Source organism: Rousettus aegyptiacus, unplaced genomic scaffold, assembly GCF_014176215.1.
Source record: "Rousettus aegyptiacus isolate mRouAeg1 unplaced genomic scaffold, mRouAeg1.p scaffold_m13_p_5, whole genome shotgun sequence".
Lineage (NCBI taxonomy): Eukaryota > Metazoa > Chordata > Mammalia > Chiroptera > Pteropodidae > Rousettus > Rousettus aegyptiacus.
In genome coordinates, this window is record NW_023416308.1 from 121,277,574 (window position 1) to 121,303,045 (window position 25,472).

Below are 25,472 nucleotides of genomic sequence, written 5' to 3' on the forward strand. Positions count from 1 at the left end.
GGCTGCGCGTGGGAACACAGCGGCTCCTTCAAGAGCCCCGCACGGTGTCCCGACCTGGGAACGCCATGAACAAGGCAGTCACCTTGGCTTTGGTGATTTCTGTGTCCATTGGATGCTTTGCCTTAAAAATGTTCTGCACTTCTTGCTGGGGGCTATGACAAAGACAGACAAACAGCACCTTCAGCAAGTCAGAAATCAAAAGGCTCCAGCCTCCAGGCCCCGCCCTCCCCTGCGGGCCCCCCTGCGGACGGCTGCCCCCCACCTTGCACCCACCACACGGGACAGCTGCTCACTTGCTCAGCTGCTTCCAGCGCTGAAAGAAATCCTGAGAGGCCATTTCTGTGGGCTGGAAAAACTTGTTGAGCGTGATGGGCAGCTTGACAGACACATTCTGGAAGGTTCCCCCATACCTGTAGGCAACAAAGACTTGCAGAAAAGATGTGGACAGCAGAGGCCCTGGAGCCCCGCGTGCACATCTCCAGGGCACAGTGCAAGGTGGCGGGGCTCCCGCCTCCTAGAGGGGCTGTCCTGACAAGGGCGGGCGGAGCAGCCTGAAGGGGGTGCGATGCCTCGGGCTCGTCTCTCAGTGAGCACGCGGGCACACTGTGCTCGTCAGCCGTGCTCCTCGGGCAAGCGCTGTGGGGCTGACCGAACCCTAAGACAGGCCTCGGACAGGACACCCCGACCTCGGCACTCCACCGCCTCCTCACTTCCCCCTCAGTCCAGCTTCTACTCCAGTTAGTTTAAGGTGCGTCAGGGCTTCTTTCTTTTTCCGTGAAGAGACTAAGAAAAAAATCTCTACGGAAAGCAAAATTTCCCATGTCTATTTCCCTAAATTCCACAAAGCACACGACCTTCGGTTCCAGACGGCCCACAGAGAATGGGCTGGCCGCATGACGTCTGTCGTCACTGGCGACAATAGCGATAAAGCAGGTGCAACACAGAAAACAATCATTAAAACAAACAATAACCAAATGGGAGGTGCCCGTGGAGCACGACGACGCGAGGCCGCGCCCCCGACGGGGTTTGGGCGCCCGACTCTGCAGCTGGCTCTGGGCAGCAGGCCGAAGGGCGGGGCGCGGGGTGGGCGCCCCACTCCGCCGCTGGGAAGCACTGGGCCTTGGGAAGACGGCGCCGCCCGCCGGGACCCTCGGTGCTGGGCCGCGCTGGCCTCACGTGGCCCCGGGCACACCGCCTGTCTCTCACCGCCACCCTCTGCCGCTGGTGCCAGCATCGTGCTGGGTCCCCCTCGGTCCTCACCATAGCCTCTGAAGGAAGGGTGCGGAGGCTCAGCGAGGACCAACAGGTCCCAGGGACGTGGCCCCGCGCAGGGCCGGCCCCAGGCCCCCCAGCTCTGGGCCCTACCTGAACTGGATGTTGAGCACGGGCGCCTCCGTGAAGTCAGACACACACTCCATGTTGACCACCTGCTGCACCTGCGCGCCCCCGTCCACCGTCGGGTCCACGGGCTTGGTCTGCAGGCTCAGATGTGTCCGTGTCAAGGAGGCCATTGCAACATGGGGACCGTGAGCCCCGGGCCGAGAGGCAAGCGGCGTGCCAGAGGGGGCTAAGTACGAAGCCCAGGCTCCTGGCTGTGGGCAAGACCCTGAACACAGGTGACCTGACACACACAGATGTAGATGTGGCTTTAACAGGCTACGTTTAAAACGTACTTATCTTGAGATAGAAGCAGGCGTGGCCGACAGGGAGGTTGGCAGGGTGGGCGACACCCCCTCCTCAGCACCACTCTACCTGGCCAGCCCGGACTGGGAGGGAGGGCAGTCGGGGCGCTGGCCGGGACAGCTCTAATCACACTGCAGACGCTGACGAAGGACGAGTCCCCAGTCGGAACACTGAGCCGCCGGCAGCAAACGCCTGCTGGGCCGCACCGTGCGGCCCGCGGTCCCGGGCGGGCCGGCGGCCTGCGCGCCCCGCTTGCAGCAGCAGCCGCGTCTGGGAGGCCCCCGGCGGAGGCAGTGAGCTAGCGGGACTGAACCGCGATGGCACAGGAGAGCAAAACAGGTGCGAACGAACGTGGCTCCGAGGAGCCCGGTGAACCAGGAGCAGGTGTCGGCACGCTGTTTCTACGTCAGCAAACACCTCTCCACCGTGCGAAGGTCAGCCGAGCTGACTGCAGCACCTAGGAACACCCTCTGATCTGATTTAAAAAAAAAAACGCCTTCCTCAAACCTTCCTCTGAATCCCAAATGGCTGCCTGTCTCGGGCGTGAGGGACACAGAACCAAGGATATCAGCCTGAAGGCCGTCCGAGCAGATTAGTGTTGGAGTGAAATTTAGGAACTGCGTGGACGTCTTGTTACCGTAGAATATAAACATGCGGCCTGGAAAGGGAAAAACGCACATCGTTGCACACGCGGCCTGAGTGCGGACGGGGAGCCCCGCCGCCACCCTGGCTGCGTCTGAGGAAAGAGCTGTGCTGCCCCTCTCCCCCACGGCACCCCCTCCCCTGGGGGCCCCTGCTCTCCAGCACCCCGGGGGCGTAGCCTCCGCTGCCCCCACCAGCCGCGGGGACAGGCAGCACACAGAGCGTCCCTGCAGCCTCTCGGGCAGCACGGCCGGTGCCAGCCCCTGGCTGCCTGGGACCCCGGGCGGGGCACCCCTGCCCCCCCAGCGGTGCCCATGGGCTCCGTGCAGGCGGGCACTTAGGGCGCTGCGACACCTCCAGCCACCCAGATCACGACAGGGATCTCACCGCGACCTCTGTGAACCCCGTTATGCACTCTGAATCCAGAACGGACAGGGACCCTCAAGTAGCCTGAAGGGACAATCACTCTGGTGTTGGTGCCAGGACCCCCGCCCCGCCCAGATCCGGGCACAGCCGCCAGGCCCAGTCTCACACCTCACCACGGCGGGGATAAAGTGTCGCACTCCGCTTTCGACACAGAAGCCCCGGGCCGGAGCCGCTGTGAGCCCTCGCCGCGCCCCGAGGGCCCCTGGGAGGCCGGGCGCCGTTTTCTCCTCCTCGTCACGCTTGCGTTTGCGCTTACAGGCCAGAGAACACCGCGTCCTCACCTGGCTCAACCAGACAGCCCGAGAGGGACGTGGGCCTGCCGCGCCCCCTCGGCAGCAGCCCCAGGGACAGGGGGCATAATTTGGGGGGTAGACGCGAAAGATTTTTTTTTAAATTGTGGTTCAATTCACGGAGCATAAAGTTTCCCAGCTTAACCATTCTAAGTGCACAGCCCAGCGGCGGCAGGTACGCTGCCAGCACCACCGCCGTCTCCGGAACTTTCTCCTCGTTCCAAACTGGAACTCGCATCTGCATTAAACACTCATCCACACCCAGCCAGCCCCTGCCACCGCCACCTACTTCTTCAAGTCGATCCGCGTTAATGTAGGTGACAGAACCCCCCCTTTGCTGTGCGGATGGAGCATGTGTTGCCTGACCCTCGTCCACCGCTGGACACGGGCCGCTTCTGCGTGTTAGCTGCTGTGACTGATGCTGCCATAACCCGGGGGTGTGAATCCCTTTCCAGGACGCTGCTTTCGGGGCTTTGGTGGACGTGCCCAGAAGCGGGACTGCGGGGCACGCGGCAGCTCTGCGTAGCTGTCCGAGGAGCCTGCACACGGCTTCCCGCGGCGGCCGCACCAGCTCTCGCTCCCGCCAGCAGCGCACGGGGCCCAGTTCCTCCACGCCCTCGCCACCACCCGCTCCGACGGGGGCGCGGTGCCTCTCCCTGTGGGTTGGGTTTGCGCTCCCCTGAGGATCAGAGGTGCTGAGCATCTCTGCACGTGCTCTGGGCCATCCGCACGTCTTCCTTCACGAAGGGTCATTCAGCTCCTTTGCCTGTATTCTAGCTAGGGTGCTTGCTTTCCTGGTGACCTGAGGGACTTTACAGATCTTGGAATCCAAACCCTCATCAGATATGTGATTCGCAAATACCTTCTCTCATAATTTCTAAAAGGAGTTTTCAATAAGTCATTAAAATACATACCTAAGTTCTGCCGAAATTCAGACTTAAGTCCAATTTGAAGCAGCTGGTTTTCAAACAACACACCGTTATTTTTACAGACAAACCTAGGGGAAAAGGGACAGTACACGAGTCACTCAAAGCGCCCACTGAAAACACACAGCCCTGCTCTGAAAGGGTTTAACGAGCACTGAGGCCAGAAAACCTCTGAGGGACACGAGGGACGGGAAGAGCCCAACGGCGTCGCCAAGGCCAGCAATGAAAGCGCCCGGAGGTGGGCTGAGCGGAGCACGCCACCGAGCGGGCCGGGACGCGACCGCGAGGCACAGAGGGCCCCTCCTCCCGTGAAGGTCCCAGGCAGCAAATCCGGCTCCTCGGCTCCGACGGGTCCAGGCACCCTGGCACACGCACGCACACTGTGGCCCGGACCAGGGCTCCCCCGTGCCACTCTGGTGCTGGCTGACCTCGGTCCTGGGGACGGCCCTCGGCACCCCGCCCCGGGCTGCCCAGACGCGCGGCGGCACCCGCTCCGCAAGTCGGCCCGCCCCCCACACACTGCGTACTGCCCGGGGGCCCGGCGCTCTGCTCGCCGCACGGTGTGTGCGCCTCACGGAGCGTGGGCGGCCGGGGACGTGACGGCGTGTGCGTCGGTCTCCCCTGCACTCATCTCAGAAGGGCCTGGGGTGTCTAGCCTCCTCTGGCACAAATCTCACTCACACCGTACCTGGGACCCAGAGAAAGGGGGCGAGGCGGCGGGCAGTTCCCGCAGAGGCCACGCAAATGCAGCAGGCGCCGTGGGCCCGAGGACCTGGCCTGCCCCTCAGCAGGGGAAGCAGAAGGCAGTTCAGGGAGAAGGGGGGCTGGCGGGCAGAGCCGGGGGTACTGGGGCCCAGCTGTCCCCGTGGGGCCCCCACACTTCACATCTCCAGCCACGTGCTGGCCTGGGCAAGCTCGAAGCCATTGACCCCGGCGCTTGTGCCTTTGGATACAAATGTTGCTGCGGCGCCAGCCTCGGAGGTGAAGGGTCGTTCGTCTGCATCGCGCGGTCTCAGCTGGGCCGAGGCCGATGTGAGCCACACAGAAGGCAGGAGAGGAGCAGCGGCAGCGGCGCAAGGCGGCCGAGGCGGGCTCCTCCCTCTGCGTCCACTCGCCGGGCAGCGACGCGGGGCTGTGCTCCCCGCACGACGCTGAGCGCCGCGGCTGCCCCCGCCTGGCCCAGTCCTCCAGCTCACCCCGTGACGGCCTCTCTATCCGGCCTGAGAGCCACACAAAACTCCACAAGGTAAAAAGCGGTGCATTCAACACGCAGAACCTTCTCCAAAACTCACGTGAGAACGCGTGCGGCCCAGGCCCCGGGGTCCATTGCGAGGGACCCAGCTGCTCCCGCGGCTGCCACGGAGCAGAGAGGAGAGGCGGCCGAGGCCGTGGAGTCCAAGGCCTCACTGCCGCTCACGCGCTCACACCAACTCTCGCCTGCGGAGGGTCTGGCGCACGGCACCTGCCATCCAGATGCAAGGCCTGGCCGGCCGCACGGCACAGGCGGTGGGGGCCGAAGCACTTGGAACTGTCGAGGGGAGATGGCAGGGCACCCTCTAAGTGATGGAAGCAGGCCATCTGCCGATGTCTGGCTGGGTGGTTGGCTGGTTGTTTTAAAAGGCCATGGCAACCGAAAGGCACTGGAACTCTGGGTTAACGAGGACGGTGCTGGAAGGCCCAGGGGAGGCGCAGCTCCGCCCACACCGGAGCCGCGTCAGACACTCCCCACCTCTGCAGCAGCCCCACGAGGCCCCGACGGCACCCCGCACAGCCACGGGCGCGCCCGGAACTGGGCAAGCCGCCTGCGAGACAGCGCCAAGGTCCCAGGTCACAACGGGCCACCGCCCGCTCTGCCTTCCACCGAAACTGCAAAGGAGCCGGGCAGAGCTCCCCAGGCAGAGAGGGCTCAGGACACTGAAGGAAGGCCCTGCCGCGACCCCCACCCCCCGCACACGCGCTGCCCCCGCACGGAGGCGCCTCACGCCCGGGCGTCCGCGCCGCTTCAGCCTTGGACTCGGCGGCTCTCAGAGCGGAAGGGAGCCTGCTCCCGCTGCGGACGGGCGCCTCGCAGCCCTCCAACCTGCCTTCCCGGAGTGCCGCCGCCACGCCACGGGGAGGAGGAGGGCGCGCAGCAGGGACACGGAGACGGCCGGGCTGCGCACCGCAAGAACTCTGCCCTCATCGTGGTAGCCGAGGACAAGAAGCCAGCTCCTGAAAACGCTCACCTCTGTAAGCAACAGACCTCGCACCCACTCTCTCGGGGATGGGGTGGGATGAAGAGGGAAAAGGCTCGAAGATCACACAACAACAACAAAACAGGAAAGAAAAGGTAGAGGGAGACGGCAAAGATGGCCACGCAGGAGGACAGGCTTGGCCTGCGGTCAGCGAGCGAACGTCTCCAAGACAGTCACAGTCAGACAAACAGGGATGCAGCCGGTCGCAGCAGGAGGACGGAACCTGGGACGCAGACTTCACGGGATAAGGCCACCATCACGCCGCTAAAGAGTTTCTTGAAGAGGCTGGGTTCCCGGGTGACAGAGAGGGACTAAGCCGAAGCGGGGGCAGCTGAGGGCAGCGGGTGCGGGGGCAGCACTCTGAAGAGCAGAGTGAAGCAGCAGGGACGCCCGGCGCGCACACACGCACACGCACGCGCACGCGCACACGTGCGCACACGCACACACACGCACACACACGCGCGCGCACGCACGCACACGCACGTGCACGCATGCACACGCACACACACGCACACACGCGCGCGCACGCACGCACACGCACGCATGCACACGCGCGCACACGCGCGCACACGCACACACACGCACACGCGCGCGCGCACGCACGCACACGCACGTGCACGCATGCACACGCGCGCTCACGGCTGACGGCCCGCCGTGGCACTTCCTCGCCCACCTCCTCTTTGCGACCGTTAGCCACCTTCAGTGGAAACTGCAGTCCACGAAGGATGGGGTGCAGGGGCGGGGACAGAGTGAGCCCACCCCAGCATGGCGGGCTGCTCACAACCGCCAGCAAAAGGACCAGGGGAGTAAGGGCCGCGGACCGGGCCCTGGGTGGGGCGTCGGGGGCACACAGGAGCCCTGTCTTTGCGAGGCGAGAGCCCGACTACCTGGCAAAGTTGTCCTCGGAGCCAGGAGCGAGAGGCGCGACCGCGGAGGGCGAGTCTGAGAACACGTCGACCAGCAGCCCACCGGAAGACGGTGGGGCGCCCGCGGGGGCGGGGGTTGCGGCCCCGAGACCCAGGAGGTCTGCCGACGGAGAAGGCGTGGACTGCAAAACAGGGAAGGACAGGATCAGTGCGGAAGCTTCCGGTGCGCAGAGGCCGCCCGGCGCCCGCGCCCACACCCCTCCCTCCGCGGGGCTGGTGACGGCCACCGCTGAGATCTGAGACACAGCTGCAGCCAGAGTCAAGCCTGAAGGTCACCCAACAACACATGGGAGGATTAGTCACCATCTCACATGGCGGGAAAGAAGACCCACTTTTGCTGACAAATGCCATTTGAATGAAAAAAAATCTGAAAAAATTTTGCCATGAAAGAGCTCAAAAAGAAATGCCTCATTTTAGAAACAACTCAGAGCACACTGCTGCCAGCCGAAAGCTGCAGAAGCCGCCAGTCACCCGTTAGGCGACGGTGCGCTGCGGCTGAGGGCAGGCCCTTGCGACAGGCGTTTTAAAAGAACTCCTTAGGCAAAGCCCCAGGAAAAGCCTCTCCGTGGTCAGTCACGCTGACGGCGGGGCGCACACAGCACAGGTCGCCATGGGCGCCCAGGCAGCAGCTCTGGACCACGTGCTGAGGCTCACCCTTGGACCCTGCACCTCCAGGGTGTCTGCCTGCCGGGGCAAACACGCTCTGCAAACGCATGGCGTTCGGATGGGCACTAGGAGCATGTCGTGTGCAAGCACTGGGGATGTGAGCCCCTCAGCCTGGAAACTCATCTTCGGCATCCCACCAGGCACTCGCGAAGGCAAACACCGGTTTATGATTTCTTGAAGCTACGTGCGGACGCCATTCCCCATCACCACTCCTAACATCTGGCCTGATCTAACACACTCGTCCTCCCAGGAGCGCAGGCTGGAGGGGGCGGAGTGCGCTCCTTCCGCAGCGCGTGGCCGCCGCTGCCCGTCGCCCGGCGCAGCCAGGCTGGGCACGTACGCGTGGAAACGTCAGTGTGGGCGGCTGCTCGAGTGCTGGCCACAGCAGTTAGGGCCCTGCCTTCACTTGCTAAAGGACTCCCCGTGCGGGCAAGGTCCACTTCGAGACGAAGGAGGCATTACAGAAGCACGCGCTGGGCCAGGCGCTGGCGGGCGGGCCGCCGGGGGTCAGGGGCTCCTGGGCCTCGAAGGAGCCATCACGAGAAGGACCACGAAAACTTCTGCACCGCGGGAGGGATCTGAACGTGGGCCTTGGCCCTCAGTGCACCTGTGACAGTGCTCCCGCAAACACGGCTGCTCACGACAGCGGTGTGCCAACACTGTGCCGCCGGCACCCTGAGGAGGGTGGTGAGCTGACCCAGGTGGCCGCGGCCATGCCACGAACCACGCAGGAAAGGCCCGCGTGGAGCCATCGCCCCTCTGCCACCTGTGCAAGATTCGCACCACGGCTTCCCCAACGACAGCTTAAATGCTTTCCAACTAAGTGAAACGCCTGCCCCAAGAGTCACAGCGGACGAGAGGAAGCCGTCCTGCTGGAGGCCTCGCCAGGAGGCCCCGCCGCACGCTGGGACTCGCCGCCCCTTCGCTGCCTCCTCCTTTCAGGGCCTCCCCGGAGAGCCAGCCTGGCGCCCGGCCCTGCACGAGTCACCCCTCCTCGCAGCTGGAGTCGGAACAGCAGAAGCGCCAGGACTCTCTGCACATGACGGCCCCGGGCCCCCACGCCCAGAGGCGGCCCTGCGCCAGCAGGGCACAGCCGCGACCCAGGTGTGCACCTAGACTCCTAGACAAACGAAAGGCGTTCTGCCCCGTGCACAGGGAGCGCGGCCCCACTGGCTTTCACGTAAAACCCAGACGGCTCAGGGCCACTGCGAGGTGGGGCCTCCACTCGCGAGGGGAACTGCAGCCAGTGGACCCTCCGCTGCTTCCGGCTTCTCCTGCCTCAACCCTAGCCCCGACAAGGACCACTCCCTTCAGAGGGGGTCTCTGATCAGACCCCCAGCCATCTGAGCACTGGGGACAGGTCGGAACCCACAGGGCCACACAGCGGCCCACAGCGCTGCAGGTTCTCAGCTCCGGAGCGAGGCTGGGCCGCAGCCACGAACATCCGCCTACAGGCACGCACCGGCCAGATGCCACGCACAAAGTCGAGAAGAAAGCCCACAGCCTGAAGTGAAAAAAGGCACAAAGCTGGCTGAGCAGAGGCCTTCCTCCCCTCCCCACTCCACCTCCGTCACCACGCTGTACGAAACGCCAAATCTTTTCACGGCTTGTTTCTCAAAGTGGATCTCACCACTCACACCAGGGTTAGGAAGGTTCCATCGAATTTCTGCTGAGCCACTCGGCCGAGCACCGAAGCCCAGACCCCAGGCCCAGCCACGCCCTGGCATAGCCAGGCAAACAGTGCGGGGGAAAGGCCTGTCGGCCCTACCTACGCATCTCAGGAAAGACCAAGACCCGCGACACCGGCAGGACACACGTGAAAGCCCGGTGCCCGCTGTGGCCTCGACACGCTCGGCCCGCGGTTGGAGCCGCTGGGCGGGAAGGAGTGGCCGGGCGGCCCCAGGTGCAGCCCAGCCAGCACGGCTCTCCCGGAAGGCGGCCCTGGGGGGCCCTACAGTCTCCGGCCGGCAGGGGAGGCTGGCGTGCGCAGCTCACAAGCACACATGCGCGTGCTCGCGCTCTCGCAGGAAATCACAGGACTTCACCACTCCCATCCACCACCGACCTCTGGCACTAGAATGAGCTCCGTGCTTGCTCTATGAGCGGTATCAGCATGTCTGGGAGGGGGCGAGCCAGTCACTGCCTCCAGGCTCAGGTCTACCCTGTGCCCAGGGAACGAGCCCAAAAGCTCGGGGTTAAAAAAAAAAAGCCATTAAATTACTCAGACATGAAGAGGCAATGGCCACCTGGAGTGAAATGCATGCGCCGCTCACCCCAAAATACAGCCATCAGGGAAGTCATACCACCCCGGGGCACGCAGCAGGCCTCAGGACGTGACTGCTAGTGCCGGTCTGAGGCACCTCTGAAGAGAGGGTGTCAGGCTCAGGTGAGAGGCCTGACAGCGTAGGACCCCGAGTCCGGGGCCAGCGAGGCTCGGCAGGCCTCACGGCGTCCTCGGTCCGGGGGAGGGACGTGCAGTAGACAGGGCACACAGGTGGAGCGTGGCCAGGGCCAGGGTCACAGCCAAGAGCGCCACGGCGCGGATGCAAGCACACTGCGGACGAGCCAGCCGCCCGGGCCCCGGGCCGCCTGCGCACGGCCTCCATCGCCCCTTCGGCTCGTCTTCACCAAGGCCGTCTTCCACCCGCAAGTGGCGTCAGCCACGTCACGGAACCGGAACCCCGCCAGGAAACGGAGCTCTCCCGGTTTCCTTTCACCGGGGCAAGCAGGAGGCCCACAGTCCTGGGAGCCTGTGGCAGTGCCGAGGGGACCACGGGACACTGCTCTCCTGGGGCCCCCAGTCTGGTTGGGGGGAGAGAGGAAACAGACACAAGTCTCAACGTGACGCTGGGACCCGGCGGGCGTCGACAGACACACTCCGTTTCTGTGAGCACTCCCACCACATCACAAAGGGACGTGGGCTCTGAGCCGGTTCAGGCGGAAAGCCGCCCGGAGCGGCCGGGGGCGGGCCGCCGCAAGCAGGCCTCCCACACGGGACGTCCCGCGGAAGAGGCAGGTGCCCCCGTGTCCCACGGAAGTCGAGACAGGACAAGGCGTCCGGAAGCAACAGGCGTGTCTGGACGAGAGCTGCTTCTGGGAGGCCCAGGTGAAGCACAGGTGGAGGCCTCGGGCTTGGTGCCACCGCCAGGCTCTTGGCACACGTTTTTTGTATGTGACAAAGACGTCCCCCCAACAGGCACACACTCTGCTGGTTCCCAACCTCGGGGGCGGGACGCACAGGAGCTCGTGCAGGGCACGGGCACCAGCAAGGGACCCACCGTGGCGCTGGCCGGCGCTGGCTCGGGGCCCCCGTTGACGTCGGCGCCCCGCTCCCGCCTGCCCTCCTCCAGGCCCGTCACCGTGCTCGGGCCCTTCTTCTTCTTGAGCTTGGCCAGGATGGACGACTCGCGCTCCGGGAATGGGGGCATCTCCTCCAGGACAGTGGCCTGGGAGGGAAGAAGCCCTGGTGAGCGCGGCTTGAAGCCCCGCGGTGCCAGAGCCGCGGCGGGGCGGGCGGGGCGGGGCGGCCCACCAGGATGTCGGTGCTGGCGACGGAGCTCAGCCGCAGGTACTCCACGGCCCGCTGCTGCAGCTCCACGTCCGCGTTCTTCAGCTGGCTGTCGCTGCGCAGCACGTCCTGGATGGTGGGCTTCACCTCCGGGAAGAGGTTCACGAACTTGATGTAGGCGGACAGGAGGAGCGCTCTGGTGGGCACGCTGCACAGGTGGAACTTGGAGTGCAGCAGGTCGAACTGCGTCAGGGGGCTGCGAGGGCGGGGCGGACCGGGCGGGGCAGGTCAGGGGGCCGCCCTCAGCACCTCGCCCTGCCCTGCCGCTGCGCACTTGGCTGGTCTTTGGTGCATCGGAGCCCGGAGCCCGAGACCCTGAGGCTCTCACCCGGGGAAGGGGAGCAAGGCCGGACTCGGGGAAACCCAGCCCCCGCCCGGAAGCACACACACACACGCTCCCCACCCCAGGTCTCCCCACCCCAGGTCGCTGCACTTCCCGCTAGAACCCCTGCCTTCCACACAGCGTGGGGGAGGCAGGGCCGCCGGCCCGGAGCGGAGGTGGCCTTGCTCTGGGTTGTCGCGACAAGCAGGCCAGACCGTCGGCGTGAGGACGGGAGGCACAGCCCAGCATCAGGACGCAGTGCCCGCCGGACTCCTGAAGGGCCGCTCACCTGGACCTTGGGTCCCCGGCAATGAGGTTCCCGAACTCCCCCAGGATGTAGCCGCCCACTTTGACCAGGTTCTCGTGGCATGCTGGGGCCTGCAGCGCCTGTGGGGCCGCAAGTGGGAGGGTAAAGGGAGGCGCCCAGCCGTGGGGACGTGCCAGGGGTGCGCAGGACACAGCTCGTGCTCCTGGGGAGTCTTCCCGGAGCACCCCGTGGGCAGGGTCGCCCCCCTGCTCTCCCACTCCACACACACACGGCAGCAGCACGGGAGCCCCAGAGGCAGAGACACCCCCACCCAGCCCCATCGTGACGGGCACACTCCTGAAAGCTGACACCCAGGCCCCGGTGGGTGACAGAGGCAGCTCGGCGTCCTCCCGAGGCCCTGCCGGCACACACACGGGGAAGCGAGCCCAAGGCGCCGGCCCTGGGCACGGTCGGTGCTCAGGCGGCCTCTCGAGAGCCGACGGCACCTCGCCTGTGGTCGGCGATGTGGAGGCCGGGTGACGGGGAGCTGAGGGTCAGGCGGGCATCAGCAGGACCACTGCGGGGCCCTCCCAGGGTGCTCGACAGGAGAAAGAAAGGAGGTCGCCACGCCCGCACCCGCACGCGCCGCGCCGCACCTCAAACACCGTCTTGGCGGCGTAGCCCTGCACGTCGTCCCGGTTGATGACGATCTGAATGACGCGGTACCACACCTCCTCGCTCACGTAGTCGCCGGCAACCCGGATCAGGTTCAGGATGGTGTCCACGTACCACGTGTAGTCCACGGCGTACTTCTCCGCCAAGATGGCCACCTTCAGCACCTGCACAGTGTGGCTGCTCAGACTGGGCCTGCATGCCCCAGCCGGCGGGGGCCAGTCCCTTCCTCAACGGAGCCCAAGAAGTTTAAGATTCTCCGACTTAACCGAGGAACCGCCCTCCAGGGACAGACACAGAGGGACAGGTCCAGCCACTCGGAAGCGAGGGGGATGGCTGGAGGGGGCAGCAGGCCCGACCCGACCGCAGCCCGGCCCGTGGGGGTGCCGCACTCCCTGCCCCTCCTACTCTGGCCGGCCCTTCTCACGAGTCTCCCCTCTACTCTCCAAGGGACACCCCACCCGATGAGTTACCCCCCAAGTACCCCAGAGGGCTCTGCGGGCCACACTGTCTGCCCCAGGGACAACAGCGCCACACTGGCCATAACCAAACCCCTCCCCCCGACTCTCCGAGTCACCCTCTTCTTGGACTGAGCCCACCCCAAAGAGCATCAGCTGCCCAAAGAGGACCACGTCCCTGGTAAGCTGCCTGCCCTCCTGTGGGTACCACGCACCCCCCACCCCTCTCCACCCTCTCCACTGTGCCCCACACCCCTAACGGAAGCCCCGGCCACTCTACCTACCCGGCCCCCCGCCAACCGCCACACCAATGCTCCACGCGACCTCGGAGCACAATTCCAGGACACGCGCCTCATCACCACCCTCAGCTCCAAACCCGTCAAGGACAGAGCTCCCCCGCGGCCGTGTACTTGGGCCCCTCGCGACAGCGCGGGCCAGAGTCCCGTGCTGAGCCACCTCCTGCCCCAAGAGCCCTCCGAGCCTCCCTCCTCTCCTGATGAGCACACCGCCACATCCTGCAGAAGCCCCCGCTCCCCGAGGGCCCCGGATCCAGGCCTGGCTTCCATCCATCCCGACCCATACCACGCGCCCCACCGCGGACAGAAAGGCTCCCTGTGGGCGGGGCACGCACAAGTCCAGCAGGGCACCCAGCAAATAGCACGAGGCTGACACGCTGGCCAGACAGACAGACAGCTGGAGCACATACCGGGGGCAGAGTGCGTCTGCTTCTCTCCCCCTGTAATTAGAACTGAGGACCGTCACTTACATCATTTGAAAGGGACTAAGAGCCAACATGGAGCTGCAGACACACGAGACCCTAAACACCGCTGTCTCTGCTCACGACGCTCTGGGTAGCGATGAGGAAGGACGCCCCCGACAGCAGGCCCGGTGCCGGCCCCACCCCCACATGCCCAGAGCAGACCCCCGGCCAGCCCACCCTGACGCCTTCCCCAGCCCTGTGCTCCGAGATCCCTGTCCCACCCCAACTTCCGAGCCGGCCAGCAGGTCAGCTCCAGAGTCGCCCCTCCCCTGAGAAGCCCGCCTTGACCTCCTGCTCCAGGGCAGGCCCACACCCTCATCACCAGGGGCATGGCCGCTCAGCACTGAAGAGCCAGCACCAGGCCCCCGGCCTGGCCGTCCACCAACGGTCCCCTGTAGGCCCGGGAGGCAGACCCGCACACAGCCACACACTCAGGAGCTCCCGGCCTTTGTCTGCAAACCAAGCACCAGCCCCAGAGCCACCCTGAGTCACTCACAGCCACCTCTGCCACTGAACACTTGCTCCGCAGAGCCCCCAAGGAGGCTCGGTGGCAGTCTGCTCCCCAGAAAGACAGGGAGGAGTGCCCCGCATAGGATGGAAAGGCAGCAGCCTGCCCGCCTTGGCGCCCCCAGCCCCCGACAGGCCACGAGGACTCTGTGCAGGCCCTCAGCTGCCTGCAGCCTGCGGGGACTCGCGCACCCCCACACCCTGCCTGGCGCTGGGTCCCCCACATGGGCTGAGCTGGGACGATGTGTGGGGTGTGTGTACCCTCTCTGCAAATGGCATAACAACACTGGAAATGAAGACCATGCAGTCAGGGGGGCCCAGACGCTCCTAGATCTACCACAGAAACGTAAAGAAACCTGCCAAGCAAAGAGGTAGCCATCCAAAGGTCCAAAACTAGAGTTCTGCGCACAGAAATCTGAATTAGGGCTGACCTTGGCCATGAACCACTGAAGCCTCGCCCGGACGCTCGCCATGGAAGCTCCCCACCGAGGCGGGGGTGCGGCCGGGCGCACTCGCCAGCAGCAAACGGTATCGAGGCATTCCGGAAGACTGAAGGCTCTACCAAAATGCGGCTTAAAAACTAAAGCGAAGGCATCTTCCACCCAGCGCCCAGCAGGCTCGCAGTGACGCCTGTGGGCCAGAATCAGAAACCACAGAGGACCCCTCGGGCCGTGGCCCACGGGGACCGGACCAGCCGTCGGCACTCACGATCTCTTCCCGAATGGCGTAGTCGGCCGTCTCCAAGTAGCTCAGCATCTCGGCCACGATCTGCTGCGCGTTACTGCGGTCACACATGGCGTAGAGGAGGTCCACGGCCCGCTGCCGCACGCTCACGTCCCGCTCCGTCTGGGGAACGAGGCGCAGTGAAGAGCGGGAGCGAGGCCTGGGTGGGCAGGCGGGGCCGCCCATGGCGGGTCCACCCTGACACTCGCTCCGCGCCCCCCTCGCCCACCCAGCGTCCGGACCCAGGGGCCCTCGCACGCCCTCTCAGGGCCCGCTCGGCCCTGCCCTGCCCGGAACCAAGCTCTGTCCCAGGGGCTGGTCACAGACCCGCGCCGTCTGTGCCGCCCAGGAACCCGCTGCAGTCCCGGCACTCCAGCCCCACCGCACCTCTCGCCCGCGGCTGCTCAGCATGAGGAGCCCTGAAAACCCCTGGCGAAGGGCCAGCGACATGCGTGGACGCGGGCAGGCCTCCCTGGCCCGGCGGGGGCCGCGCGTGCCAGACCTGGGTCTGGAGGGGCCCGGAACAGCTCAGGGCTGACCCCGAACCCTGCAGGCCTCCTGCTCAACACACTTCAAAACGCCCGTCCAAGCCGAGCAGACACAAAGGAGCAGGGTCGAACCCCGCTCTCACTCGGAGTTCGGGGCGGGGACAGCGGGCCCAGCACCCCCGCCTGCCTCCGGCGCTCCAACGCGCTGGCTGACGACTGGGGACGCAGGGGACGCTGCTGCGCCTCACGACAGGACAAACATCCTCAGCTTGGCTTTTCCAAGTCTGGAACTTTAATCCCTTGGGAAAAGTTAGTTTTTCTTGCAAAAGGTGGATTTTCTTGGAGATAAAATATTTTATTCTCCTGCCAAAAATAACCAGTTCTATCCACGCACGTACTGGCTGTGTCCCTGGTCTGGGCGAGACACAGCGTCGGAGGCCGCGCGTCACAGGGGCCGTCTCGCAGGCAGGGGGAGGACGCCACCGGAACACAGCGCGGCTGGCAAGGCAGGACGGCGGTGAACCTGGGCAACGGCGCGGCCTGACCCGCCCAGGGCCCGCACTCTGCTGCCTCCAGCGACCGTTGCAAAACCTCCCCTGCCGCGCTCGCCTGGCTACTGTGCCCACCTGAGTGAGGCAGGTGGCAGGGGCGCCCATGGCACCTGTGGTGATGCGTGGGCCCGGCGCAGAGCACTTGCCTTCAGGGCGTTGATGACCGTCTCGATGTGCGTCTTCACGGCCTCGTGGGAGAACTCGGAGCTGGCCAGCGTGCACATGCTCTCCAGCGCCAGGTAGCGCAGGTTGGTCTCCCGGTGCTGCAGGAACTGGCCCAGCTGGTTGCAGGCCCGCACGAGCAGGTTGGGCTCACTGCGGGAACGGGAGAAACGTGCCGGTCGGCATGGCGGGTGGCAGTGCCATGCGAAGTGAAGACTTCGGGGCCCCCCAAGACGCAGAAGCCTCGCACGTCAACCCTGCAGTCAGTTCTGCATCCACTCCGGCAGTGACCACAGCGGACGCCCACGCCTCACAGGCCCCCGAGCTTCTCCAAGCTCATCTGCGCAACTCCGGCAACCACAGAGGGCAGCTGGCAGCGGAGGCGCCTTCGCAAGCCCAGCGACTCTGCGCCTGTCCCTAGCTCACGGTCCAGTCCTGGCCAGGGATGCCATTTCAGCCAAAGGTCACCAGCCAGGACCACTGCTGAACAAGGGCCCTGACCCTGAGAGGACCACAGGGGGACAGATGCACGGCACAGACGTAAAGGGGTCAGGGGATGTGTGGGGACCCGTGACCGTGACAGGGCGCTGAGTCTCTACCCACTGCTCGCTTGTCCGCGTGACCATGCTGCTCTTCAAATCCACTTAACAAAGACACACAGGCTTCCTCTGGCAACAGGCCCCGCTGAGCCCGGCTCAGTGCTGGCGCGGGAGGGCATCTGTGGAGCAGCAGCGGGGCGGGAGGCTGCTGAGCACGGCCTGCTGTGCCCGGCACCTTGGGCCACACGGCCCCCGCTGCTATTGGGAGCCACACTGTCACTCTCACAGGAATCCTAGGACACGGCACCCCACGTGAGGCCTCGGACAGGAAGCTCGACTACAGAGCTGCACAGAGACGAGGAAACAGAGCCTCTGGCTGTCCCGGCGTGCCTGTCCCCACCTCTGTGCTTCCCCGACACACACAGCCATCTCCGACAGTTCCTGGAAGATCCTGGGGCTCAGTGCCGCTGTGTGCCGCTGGAGAGCTAACAGGGACACACATGGGACCAGGCACACAGCCATCCTTCGGTACGGTCCCATGAGAAGACCGCAGGCAGTGGGGTGCTCTGGGGGAGGGGCGCCCGCACGTGGCAAAGCGGTCACTGGCAGCTCTGAGGCCGGACCACGAGCCTCCGGTGCTGGAGGAGGGACAAGAAAAGGGCCGCGCAGGGAGCATGTGCTGCTGGGGGAGAGGACGCAACAAGCCCACGCTGAAGGGGGTCTCGTGCGCCACGGGCTGGGGAGCAAGGCCAGTGGGAGGGCGCCACCTGCGGCCTCACCTGTCGTGGTGGATGATGAGGCTGATGGCCTCGAAGAGCACGGCGTTCCTGGCGTTGGAATGCTGCACCTTCTTCGACTTGGGTGGCTCCTGGGCCTTGTTCAGGACTGTCTCCAGGCACTCCGCCAGGCGGCCTCGCACGGCAGGGTCTTCTGGGCAGGACAGAAAGCCATCGGGCCAGCCCCGCAGCCCGCCCCACCCTCCCAGCCACATCCTTGGAGTCCCGAGCATCACGTCGCCTCACAGGGGAGCGTGCAGAGGGCTACAGCCATGCAAAATACGAGGCTTAACAGCCAGGGTCCGTTTCAATGAGACGCACACAACGCTACTGCTGGGATACAGGTCGTGTGAGTCAAAAAAAAAAACAAAGTCTCAGACACACAGACAAAACACGACACGTAAAAAGCTAAGGGAAAAGGGGCAAAGAAATAAAGTGTTATAAGAAACAATGAAAAGAAATGGAAAATTGTAACGTTCTACTCAAAACAGAAAACAGGTAGAAATAGGCCGAAGAAGAGTAAGAAAATGAAAAAGCCAGAACATCTCGGCAGCAGTGGGGGAGGACCGCCGCCGCGGTTCACGCCTCAGCATGACAGGCGCCAGCTACTTGAAAATAACAAGAAAAACACCCTATACAAAAACAAGCTAAATTTAAATGTAAAGGTCACAGCAACGAAGTTGGGAGCGTCTAACAGAAATTTTCCTATACGTTCCTCAACCAAGAAATTCTATTTCCAGACACCTAGTATGCTGAACAAGTCAGTAACACTTTATAATGAAACAGGAACAGGAAACATCCTTGGCCTCATGGACTACGTACAATTTAGGATGCATAGTTTCTAACGGGTCACGCATTTTATGTTAAGGGACTGATGGGAAACCGGCCGGATCTGCTCCATGAAAGCAGAGGGCGTGCCGAACTGCGCCTGAACCGGGAGCCATCCACGGCCACCGGGGACGCCCAGGTTCCCGGCAGTGTCACAGCAGGGTTCACAGAACCCTCCAGGGCCAGTGAAGGGCTTCTGATGGTGGCAGCAGAAGCTGGACCCCGACGCGGCGGAGGTGGCCCTCTCCCAGGGGTCTGAGTGGCACGGCCGTTACCTGGAGGCGGGTAGCACTGGAGCAGCCTCAGCAGTTTGACTGACAGCCAGGGGGCCGGGACAAAATAGTAAGTGTAATCCTGCAGATCTGTGGACGCCGACGTCACGATCTGTGAAAGAGCACAGGCAACGAGATGCTTGCTGCAGGTGTCCCCAAGAGTGCCACCCTGCGGGGCCCCGCACAGAGCCACGCTGGTCCTGCTACCGCGCGCGGGTCACGCACTGACCACAAGCCTGCTTCCAGGTGCCAGGCTCACACTCAGGGCGGCCTGGTGTCACCTGAGACGGCCCACGTGCTGCGGTGTGACAGAGGCCCGCTCTGTGGGACCTGCAACACTGCTGACCCAGTGCAGGGTCTACAGCACCCGTGGGACTCAGGCTTCCCTCTGGGGGCCCGCAAGCGCGTGAGACACGAAAGGAGGACCTCTGCTTGGTCCAAATACGGCCCCCGGCAGGGCAGACACTCCTCCACCCCCTGAACACGTGACTCTCCCAAGACACTAAACCCCACTCGCACAGCCCGCTGCCCTCCCCAGCTCCCACATCAGGGACCTGGAGCAGCTTCGCCCCACGAAGCCTCCAGGTGTGATGTGTTCAGTCGTGAGTGAGCTTGCTCAGGGGGGCAGTCGTGGCATATTCTTACAAATGCCACGCAGCGTCGAAACGGGGTGAACAGCACACAGAGCCGACAGGGCAACTTCCAACGTGAGCACCCCACGTCGCGCTCAGAAGAACACACGCCAGATGGGCCCGCCGCAGAAAACTGCACGCGCCTCGGGGCCAGTGACGGTGCAGGGGGCTCACTCTGGGGCGAGGGGAGAGCCACGGGCGGCAAGGCCACTCTGCTGGGGACGAGGGCCCCCTGCCACGAGGAGGGCCCCGGGCGGCGGCCCCGGGCACCGCGTGCCCCGCCCGCAGGGCGAGCCGAGAGCCAGGCGGCTCGGCCAGTGCGCCCTCCGCACGACCAGGACATTCCTCGGCTGGCAGCACGGCTGGAAGGGGGGCCCGCCAGTCGCCGACGAGCGTCACTTCTGACTTACAGACTGGCTGACCCTTGGCATCCCAGAGGTGACCCCGTACGTTAGCTGCATAAATAACCGAGACCAAAAGGCACCGAGCTCCATTCCCCGTCGACACTTACCCTGCTTAACCTGGACACGGCCAGAGAGACGGACGTTTTAAACTCTTCCGGGTTCTTCTGCGCTAGGGTGGTGATGAGGCTGGTGGCGGCGGTCACCACGCCCTGGAAGGAAGGCGCAGGCGACAACAGGCATTGCGACCCGGTCAAGGCGACCCGAGGCCGGCCTGCCGCTTAGACCCACTCTCCAGATACAACTCTGAACTGAGAGCAACGCGTGGGCAGCCCTTGGGCCATCTCGAGCCCACTCCGACGGGCCCACGACACTTCTGCAGGCCGCGACCTCATCGGAAGGTCTCACTGCCACGCTGGTCCTCGACTTCCTGCTGGGGTGAGAGCCCTAGAAAAGGACCCCACTGGCCTCCTGCCCATCTCTCGGTGGGCAAAGTCAGTGCCAACGGAGAGCTTGCGCAGACTCGTCCCGTGCCATGCTGACCCCGCCAGGGCACAGTGCTGCTCACTGTGGCTCCCCTGCGCCTGGCGCCGGGCCCGGCCAGGTCTGCGGGGCGGAACAAGCCCTCCGCTCAGAGCCGGCTGGGGTGCGTCGCCACGCCGCGCCGTTTCTCACTGGCCCCACAGGAGTCTCCGTAGGAGGGGCAGTGTCAGAGGGAGGCTGCGGCCACCGCGTGGAGGCTGGGCCCCGGGCGTGGCGCGCACAGCTGAGGGCCTGGCATCCGCACGACGAGGCGGCAGTGAGGACCCGCACGCGGCACCCGCGCCCCTGCACCGGCGGCATCTGCAGAGAGCGCCGAGTGCAGAGGCCCAACGTCGCCCCCCCCCGGCCCCTCCCTGAGTTCATCCACCAACACCGGGCTCTGCGCCTCCGTCAAGTCCTGGTTCGAGCCCGGATCAGCGTGCAGCTGCTTAAACTGCCCGAGCCTCAGTCTCCTGGTCTGCAAAACCAGAAGTCCCACTGCCTCGCGGGTCCCTCGGATGGGAGATGTGGATCCGAAGTGCCGGGCGTCCAGCCTGGCATCCCAATCCCGCGGGCGGGGTCCGGCCCCGGGCAGACCATAACACCGAGCTGTGACTGGCACGCGAAAGCATTCCCAGCCCTCCTGCCCGGCCCGCAGACGCAGACCTCCCCAGTGAGCACGGGACACCCCACCGGGCTGCCACGCCAGAGCCCGCGTGCCCACCCGGGCTCGCGCCTCTGAATCTCCACGTAACGACTACTTGTTTTTAATTCAGTTTTCACAGTGGATTTCTCTTCTAGAAAAAAATGTAGTAACTGGCTGACGTGCTCATGGCCTCTGCTCCACAGGAAAATCTTTCCGTGCCGAGGCTCGATTCATTTACGTGACAGAACTGAGGCAGGGCAAAGCCTCGCTGTCCACCACCTGCTCCTGCTTGGCCATGCCTCCCAGTGTCACAGTCCTGTGTGCACCCTGCGGTGTGGACACTCGACCCCCCCGCCCCATCCACAACGCGGGGAGGACGGTCCCGCCCGGCCGTGGGTGGCCACGTGGATCAGGAAGCCTGCGTGCCGGAGTTTGGGTGGGACCACAGGACGCCCCGTCCCTGCCCTGAGCGAGGCGCGGCCAAGCGCGCCATGTGGGGCGGCCCTGCCGGACAGCGTGCTTCCAAGGGTGCTGACCCGCCTCGTCTGTGTGGCCTGGCCTGCGGGAGGACCCCCAACGCCTCATTACTCGGTGACCAGAGACCAAGTCCGACTGTCCTCGGCCAGGACCCGGGCGCTCACAGGCTCCACAGCCGAGCTGTGCACATGTCCCGGGCGCCGTGGGAAACCACGTGGGGCAGCTGTCACGACGGCTCCTCCTACGAAGGTCCCTTGGCGGGGCAAGGGCAGGCCCCTGCGCAAAGGCCCTTACCAAATGCTGGTCGTTGAGCAGGTGCACCACCCGGGACGTCCAGTCGCCCATGGGCACGAGGTCGGGGGACGCCCGGTACAGACGCAGCAGACACAGCGCGGCGCTCTGCTTCACGCTGTCCATGGTGTCGCTGAAAGACAGACGCCAGCGGCCGCTCAACCACACGGCCGGGACCCTCGGCGCCCGGCCAGCCCCGCAGGCCGGCGCCAGGCGGAGGCAGGAGCACACGCCGCGCACGCCTCCGCCTCCCGCGAGGGGCCTCCGCGTGGACCGCGTCCCGGCAACGGACACTGGGCTGCTCGAAAGAGCCACCTCCGGGGACGTCACATCGAACACAGGCGCGGGAAAGGGCCGTGCAGGGCCACGCCCGCCACCCGCCTGTTCGCATCGCAGCATTCTCCGTCCACCGGGTTTCCTCCCCCACCACCTCCAATGCCAGGGTCGGCACCTCCCCCACCCCACGCTCCCACCCCCTCCTGCCCCCTCCTTGCAAGAGCAGGCCTGGCTCCCAGGCGTCCCATCTCCAGGAGACTGGCTGGGCTGGGGAGCTCAGCACCCTGGAATCCCCGAGCACCACGAGGCTGGGCAGGGGCCACCACAGACACCCTGGGAGGGCTGCGGTGGGGTTTCTGCTCTGGATGCGACATTACTAAGGGCGCAGAATACCCCCAATGCCGTTCACCCCTCCTCCCACACCCCAGCAACTTCGCGACAGGCCACCATGAACGAGCGCCCAGCGCAAGCTGTGGGCGCCCGCCTCAGACAGCTGGCTGGCGTTGGCCAGGCAGCAGGGGCCCCGGTTCAGCGTGGAGAGGAAGGGGGTTTTGGGGGCCGTCTTTACCACCTACCTCCCTTTTGGCCTTTTAATTCTGAACTGAGTCTAAACCAAACCACCCTGCTGTAGTCCGAAGAAAAGTTACTCTGGTAAAAGACCCTCTTCTGAACGCAGACACCTGTACCCCTCTCTGGCCCCTGCTGTCCTCACCGGGAGCAGGGGACAGGGTGCCCCGCTCTGCCAGCTTCCTCCCCTGCGTGTGCACGGAGGCCGTGTGCTGCGGCCGCCCCGGGGACCCATCCGCGTCACCCAGCAGACCTGTGACATGCTCCTTTGGCCCACAGCAGCAGCTCGTTTCCAGGCCTGCGACTGTGAGGCCTGACCCGCACAGGAGGGGCAGTGTGCCCCCAGCAGCCAGCAGGGACCGGGGGCCCGCAGCCGACGCGGTTTCAGTTCTGCCGCAATTCAGACTCTCTGCCGGCGCCCACCCGCCGGCCCGCTGCTCGGCTCTGCCTCGGGGCACCGCCACCCTGAGCACTGTTTCCAGTCACAGCAGCTGGATGCCCAGGGCTGGTCACATTTTTCAAGTAGGGCTTCCGGCTGCCGCACTCCCGGAGCCTCGGGTGTGGGACAGCGCCGGCCTGCGACCGGGACTCAGAGCGGGAGCCTCGGCGGGCCCCTCGCTGCCCGTCCCTCCCGGCCGCACGCGTGCGGGAAGCACCCCTGTGCAGCCACGTCCCTCGGGCTGCGTGGGCGCGCGCCCTCGTCTCAGGGAGACGCCCCCGAAGGGCCCTCCGAACCCTTCCTGGGGCCACCTCTGCGCGCTCCGCATGTCGCTGACCCGGCGCACGTGCACCGGGCACTCGCTGTGAACCGGTCGTTGTTCCAAACACAGGAATGAAGCGGTGGCGGCCACGGCAGACGGAAGACCCCTACTACCCCAGGGTGGGGCCTTGCGAGGGCGGGGGACACGGACGGGGACAGGGCCGGTGGCCAGGGTGGAAGAAGGGAGGTGTCCCCAGACCTGGGCAGCCCTAACGGGTGAGGGGGGCAAGGGCAGCATGCGGCCCTTCCTGACCTTCCGTCCCGGGCCCCCTCAGGGGCAAGCGGGCATCTCCGGCCCACCCGCCTCAGTGCCCCGCCCCCATCCACGTGCCCTGTGGGCGTGCGGTGTCGTCCCGGCCCTCCGCCTGCTCCCTCGGCTCCCCAAACTCCTGCTCCTGCCCAGGCCAGTGCTGGATGACTACCTCTGAGCTCCTGCATCCCAGAGCTCATTTCCAGTGGGGTATCCCCTCCCAGGCCAGCTCCTCAGTCTGGCTCTGCTGGGACCCTCCTGAGACACTCCTCCAGGGCCTGCATGGCCACCCGGCTGCTGCGCTCCTGTGCCCAGTCTAGCCCAGGGCGCCTCCCTGGGACAGGGGGTTCTGGGGGCCGTCTTGGGATGCAGCAGCATCCCAGCCTCCACCCAGGAGGGGCTGGCAGAGTGGCCCTGCCGTGACAACCAAACGTGCTGAGCGTTCACCCGAGGTTCCTGGGGAACACCGCCCTTTGAGACACCCGGGTCTAGAACCCGCCTGCTCAGCTGCAGCGTGAGCACTTCCTGACACACACCCCCCGCCCCCTCCACTGTGCCTGCCGAGGGCCGTCTCCCGTCCTTTGGCCAGAGGTGCCGGGAGCTGCCGGACACGCTCTGCTCGCTGCCAGCTGTCCTGAACAAGTCCCCTGGACTACGGCCCCTGCCAGCCAGGGGTGTTGCCCAGGTGCGGGCTCCGGGTTCATTCGCCAGCTCAGCACTGTTCCGGGACGTGAGCAGGGCCCTGCCTCTGCCCCGCCGGGGAGCCCAGGATGGGCTGGCACCGTCCTCAAGCCTTCCAGAGCCACCTGCTCGGCCCCGTGTGGCCCCTCTCCAAATTCGACGGGGCAGGGTGGGTTGCTGAACATTCCCAGGATTTGGGCGCATGACCTTTTCCTCGGGAAAGGGCAAGAAGAGGCGCTGTGCCACATCACGGGATGGCTGTGTCTCCTCTTCCGTGGCCCTGTGTGAGGCTGAAGCCCCTTCTTGATTTGGTTGGGATCGGCGGGGTTCAGCGCTCTCTTGTAATCTACTTAAAAATCCCGGCGGCACTAGGGGTTGGGAGGCCTGAGCGGGCTTCACCTGGCGTCGACGTGCATTGCCCCCCGCGTAACGTGGGGAGACGGACTCATTCCAAGTTCCTTAAGAAGCTACGTATTTGATTCATTCAACATGAGATTCATTTGTCAACAACTCAAAAGATGCGTACCCAGCCACGAGGATTTTGGGGATCTCCCCGGCGAATGCCTCGGCCATCTCGCGGCTGCCCACGTTGGCGATGCAGTGCAGAGCCAGGCCCATGAAGGTGGGGTTGCGGCTGGCCAGGTCGTTCTTGATGGCATTGTTGATGAGGCGGATCAGCTCGCTGTTGGAGTTCACCAGCACCGAGATGAACAGGTAGCCCTGGGTCCAGAAAGACGAGAGGGCACAAGCGCGTGACAACCTAGGTTCTGTGTGGGCCCCAGGCACCTGGCAGACACCCGCGCAGACACGACCAGCTCCCAGCAAGCCTCCGGGCTGCGGCGACCGTCCTGCCGCGGCAGACCCAGCTGCACGGCGGTGAAAACGCAGCCACTACAGAAGCAGAGCTCAGCTTCCGAGTGCCACGAGAAGGTTCTGTGGAATGAGCCTAAAAGGCACTTGGTCAGATGCCCCCAGGGGAACTAGATACTTTGGTCCTCATCCATCGTGACATGTCTGAGTAACCCTGACTCGCCACTGCCCTAAGTAAGAGGGGAAGGGGCCCACTTGGGCCGTAACCGAAACCACAGCCATTTCCACCAGCTGGTGGCTGGCGCCCCCGCCCCTCGAATCTGTCTCTGTGCCCCCAGCTTCTTCTCACCACCCAAGCCAAAGTCCAGCCCCATGTCACCACCACAGTCCATGCCCGCTCCATGTAGGGGCACAGTGAGTTCTCAAAGCCCATCTGATCACTGACCACGCGGGTGAAACTCCTGCCCAGCCGCCCACAGGCCTCAGCAAAAAG

The 25,472-nt window shown here is 65.1% G+C and overlaps 1 protein-coding gene across 2 annotated transcripts in view; it reads right to left on the bottom strand.

Annotated features, from left to right (window-relative positions):
• AP2A2 (adaptor related protein complex 2 subunit alpha 2) overlaps positions 1-25,472 on the bottom strand; it is a 52,459-nt gene that overhangs the window by 1,334 nt on the left and 25,653 nt on the right. Inside the window, exons 4-20 of one of the 2 annotated variants that reach the window (XM_016137852.2) lie at positions 24,696-24,889; positions 21,639-21,768; positions 19,810-19,911; positions 18,670-18,778; positions 17,570-17,717; positions 16,236-16,404; positions 15,036-15,173; positions 12,587-12,769; positions 11,973-12,070; positions 11,326-11,557; positions 11,072-11,239; positions 7,089-7,249; positions 3,956-4,038; positions 2,252-2,341; positions 1,366-1,489; positions 294-410; positions 83-152 (exon numbers count right to left, since the gene is read on the bottom strand). In XM_016137852.2, coding sequence (XP_015993338.2) covers positions 83-152; positions 294-410; positions 1,366-1,489; positions 2,252-2,341; positions 3,956-4,038; positions 7,089-7,249; positions 11,072-11,239; positions 11,326-11,557; positions 11,973-12,070; positions 12,587-12,769; positions 15,036-15,173; positions 16,236-16,404; positions 17,570-17,717; positions 18,670-18,778; positions 19,810-19,911; positions 21,639-21,768; positions 24,696-24,889 — 2,316 coding nt within the window. Of the gene's footprint in view, positions 1-82; positions 153-293; positions 411-1,365; positions 1,490-2,251; positions 2,342-3,955; positions 4,039-7,088; positions 7,250-11,071; positions 11,240-11,325; positions 11,558-11,972; positions 12,071-12,586; positions 12,770-15,035; positions 15,174-16,235; positions 16,405-17,569; positions 17,721-18,669; positions 18,779-19,809; positions 19,912-21,638; positions 21,769-24,695; positions 24,890-25,472 lie in introns of both variants that reach the window. The other variant, XM_016137851.2, reaches the window with a different exon arrangement.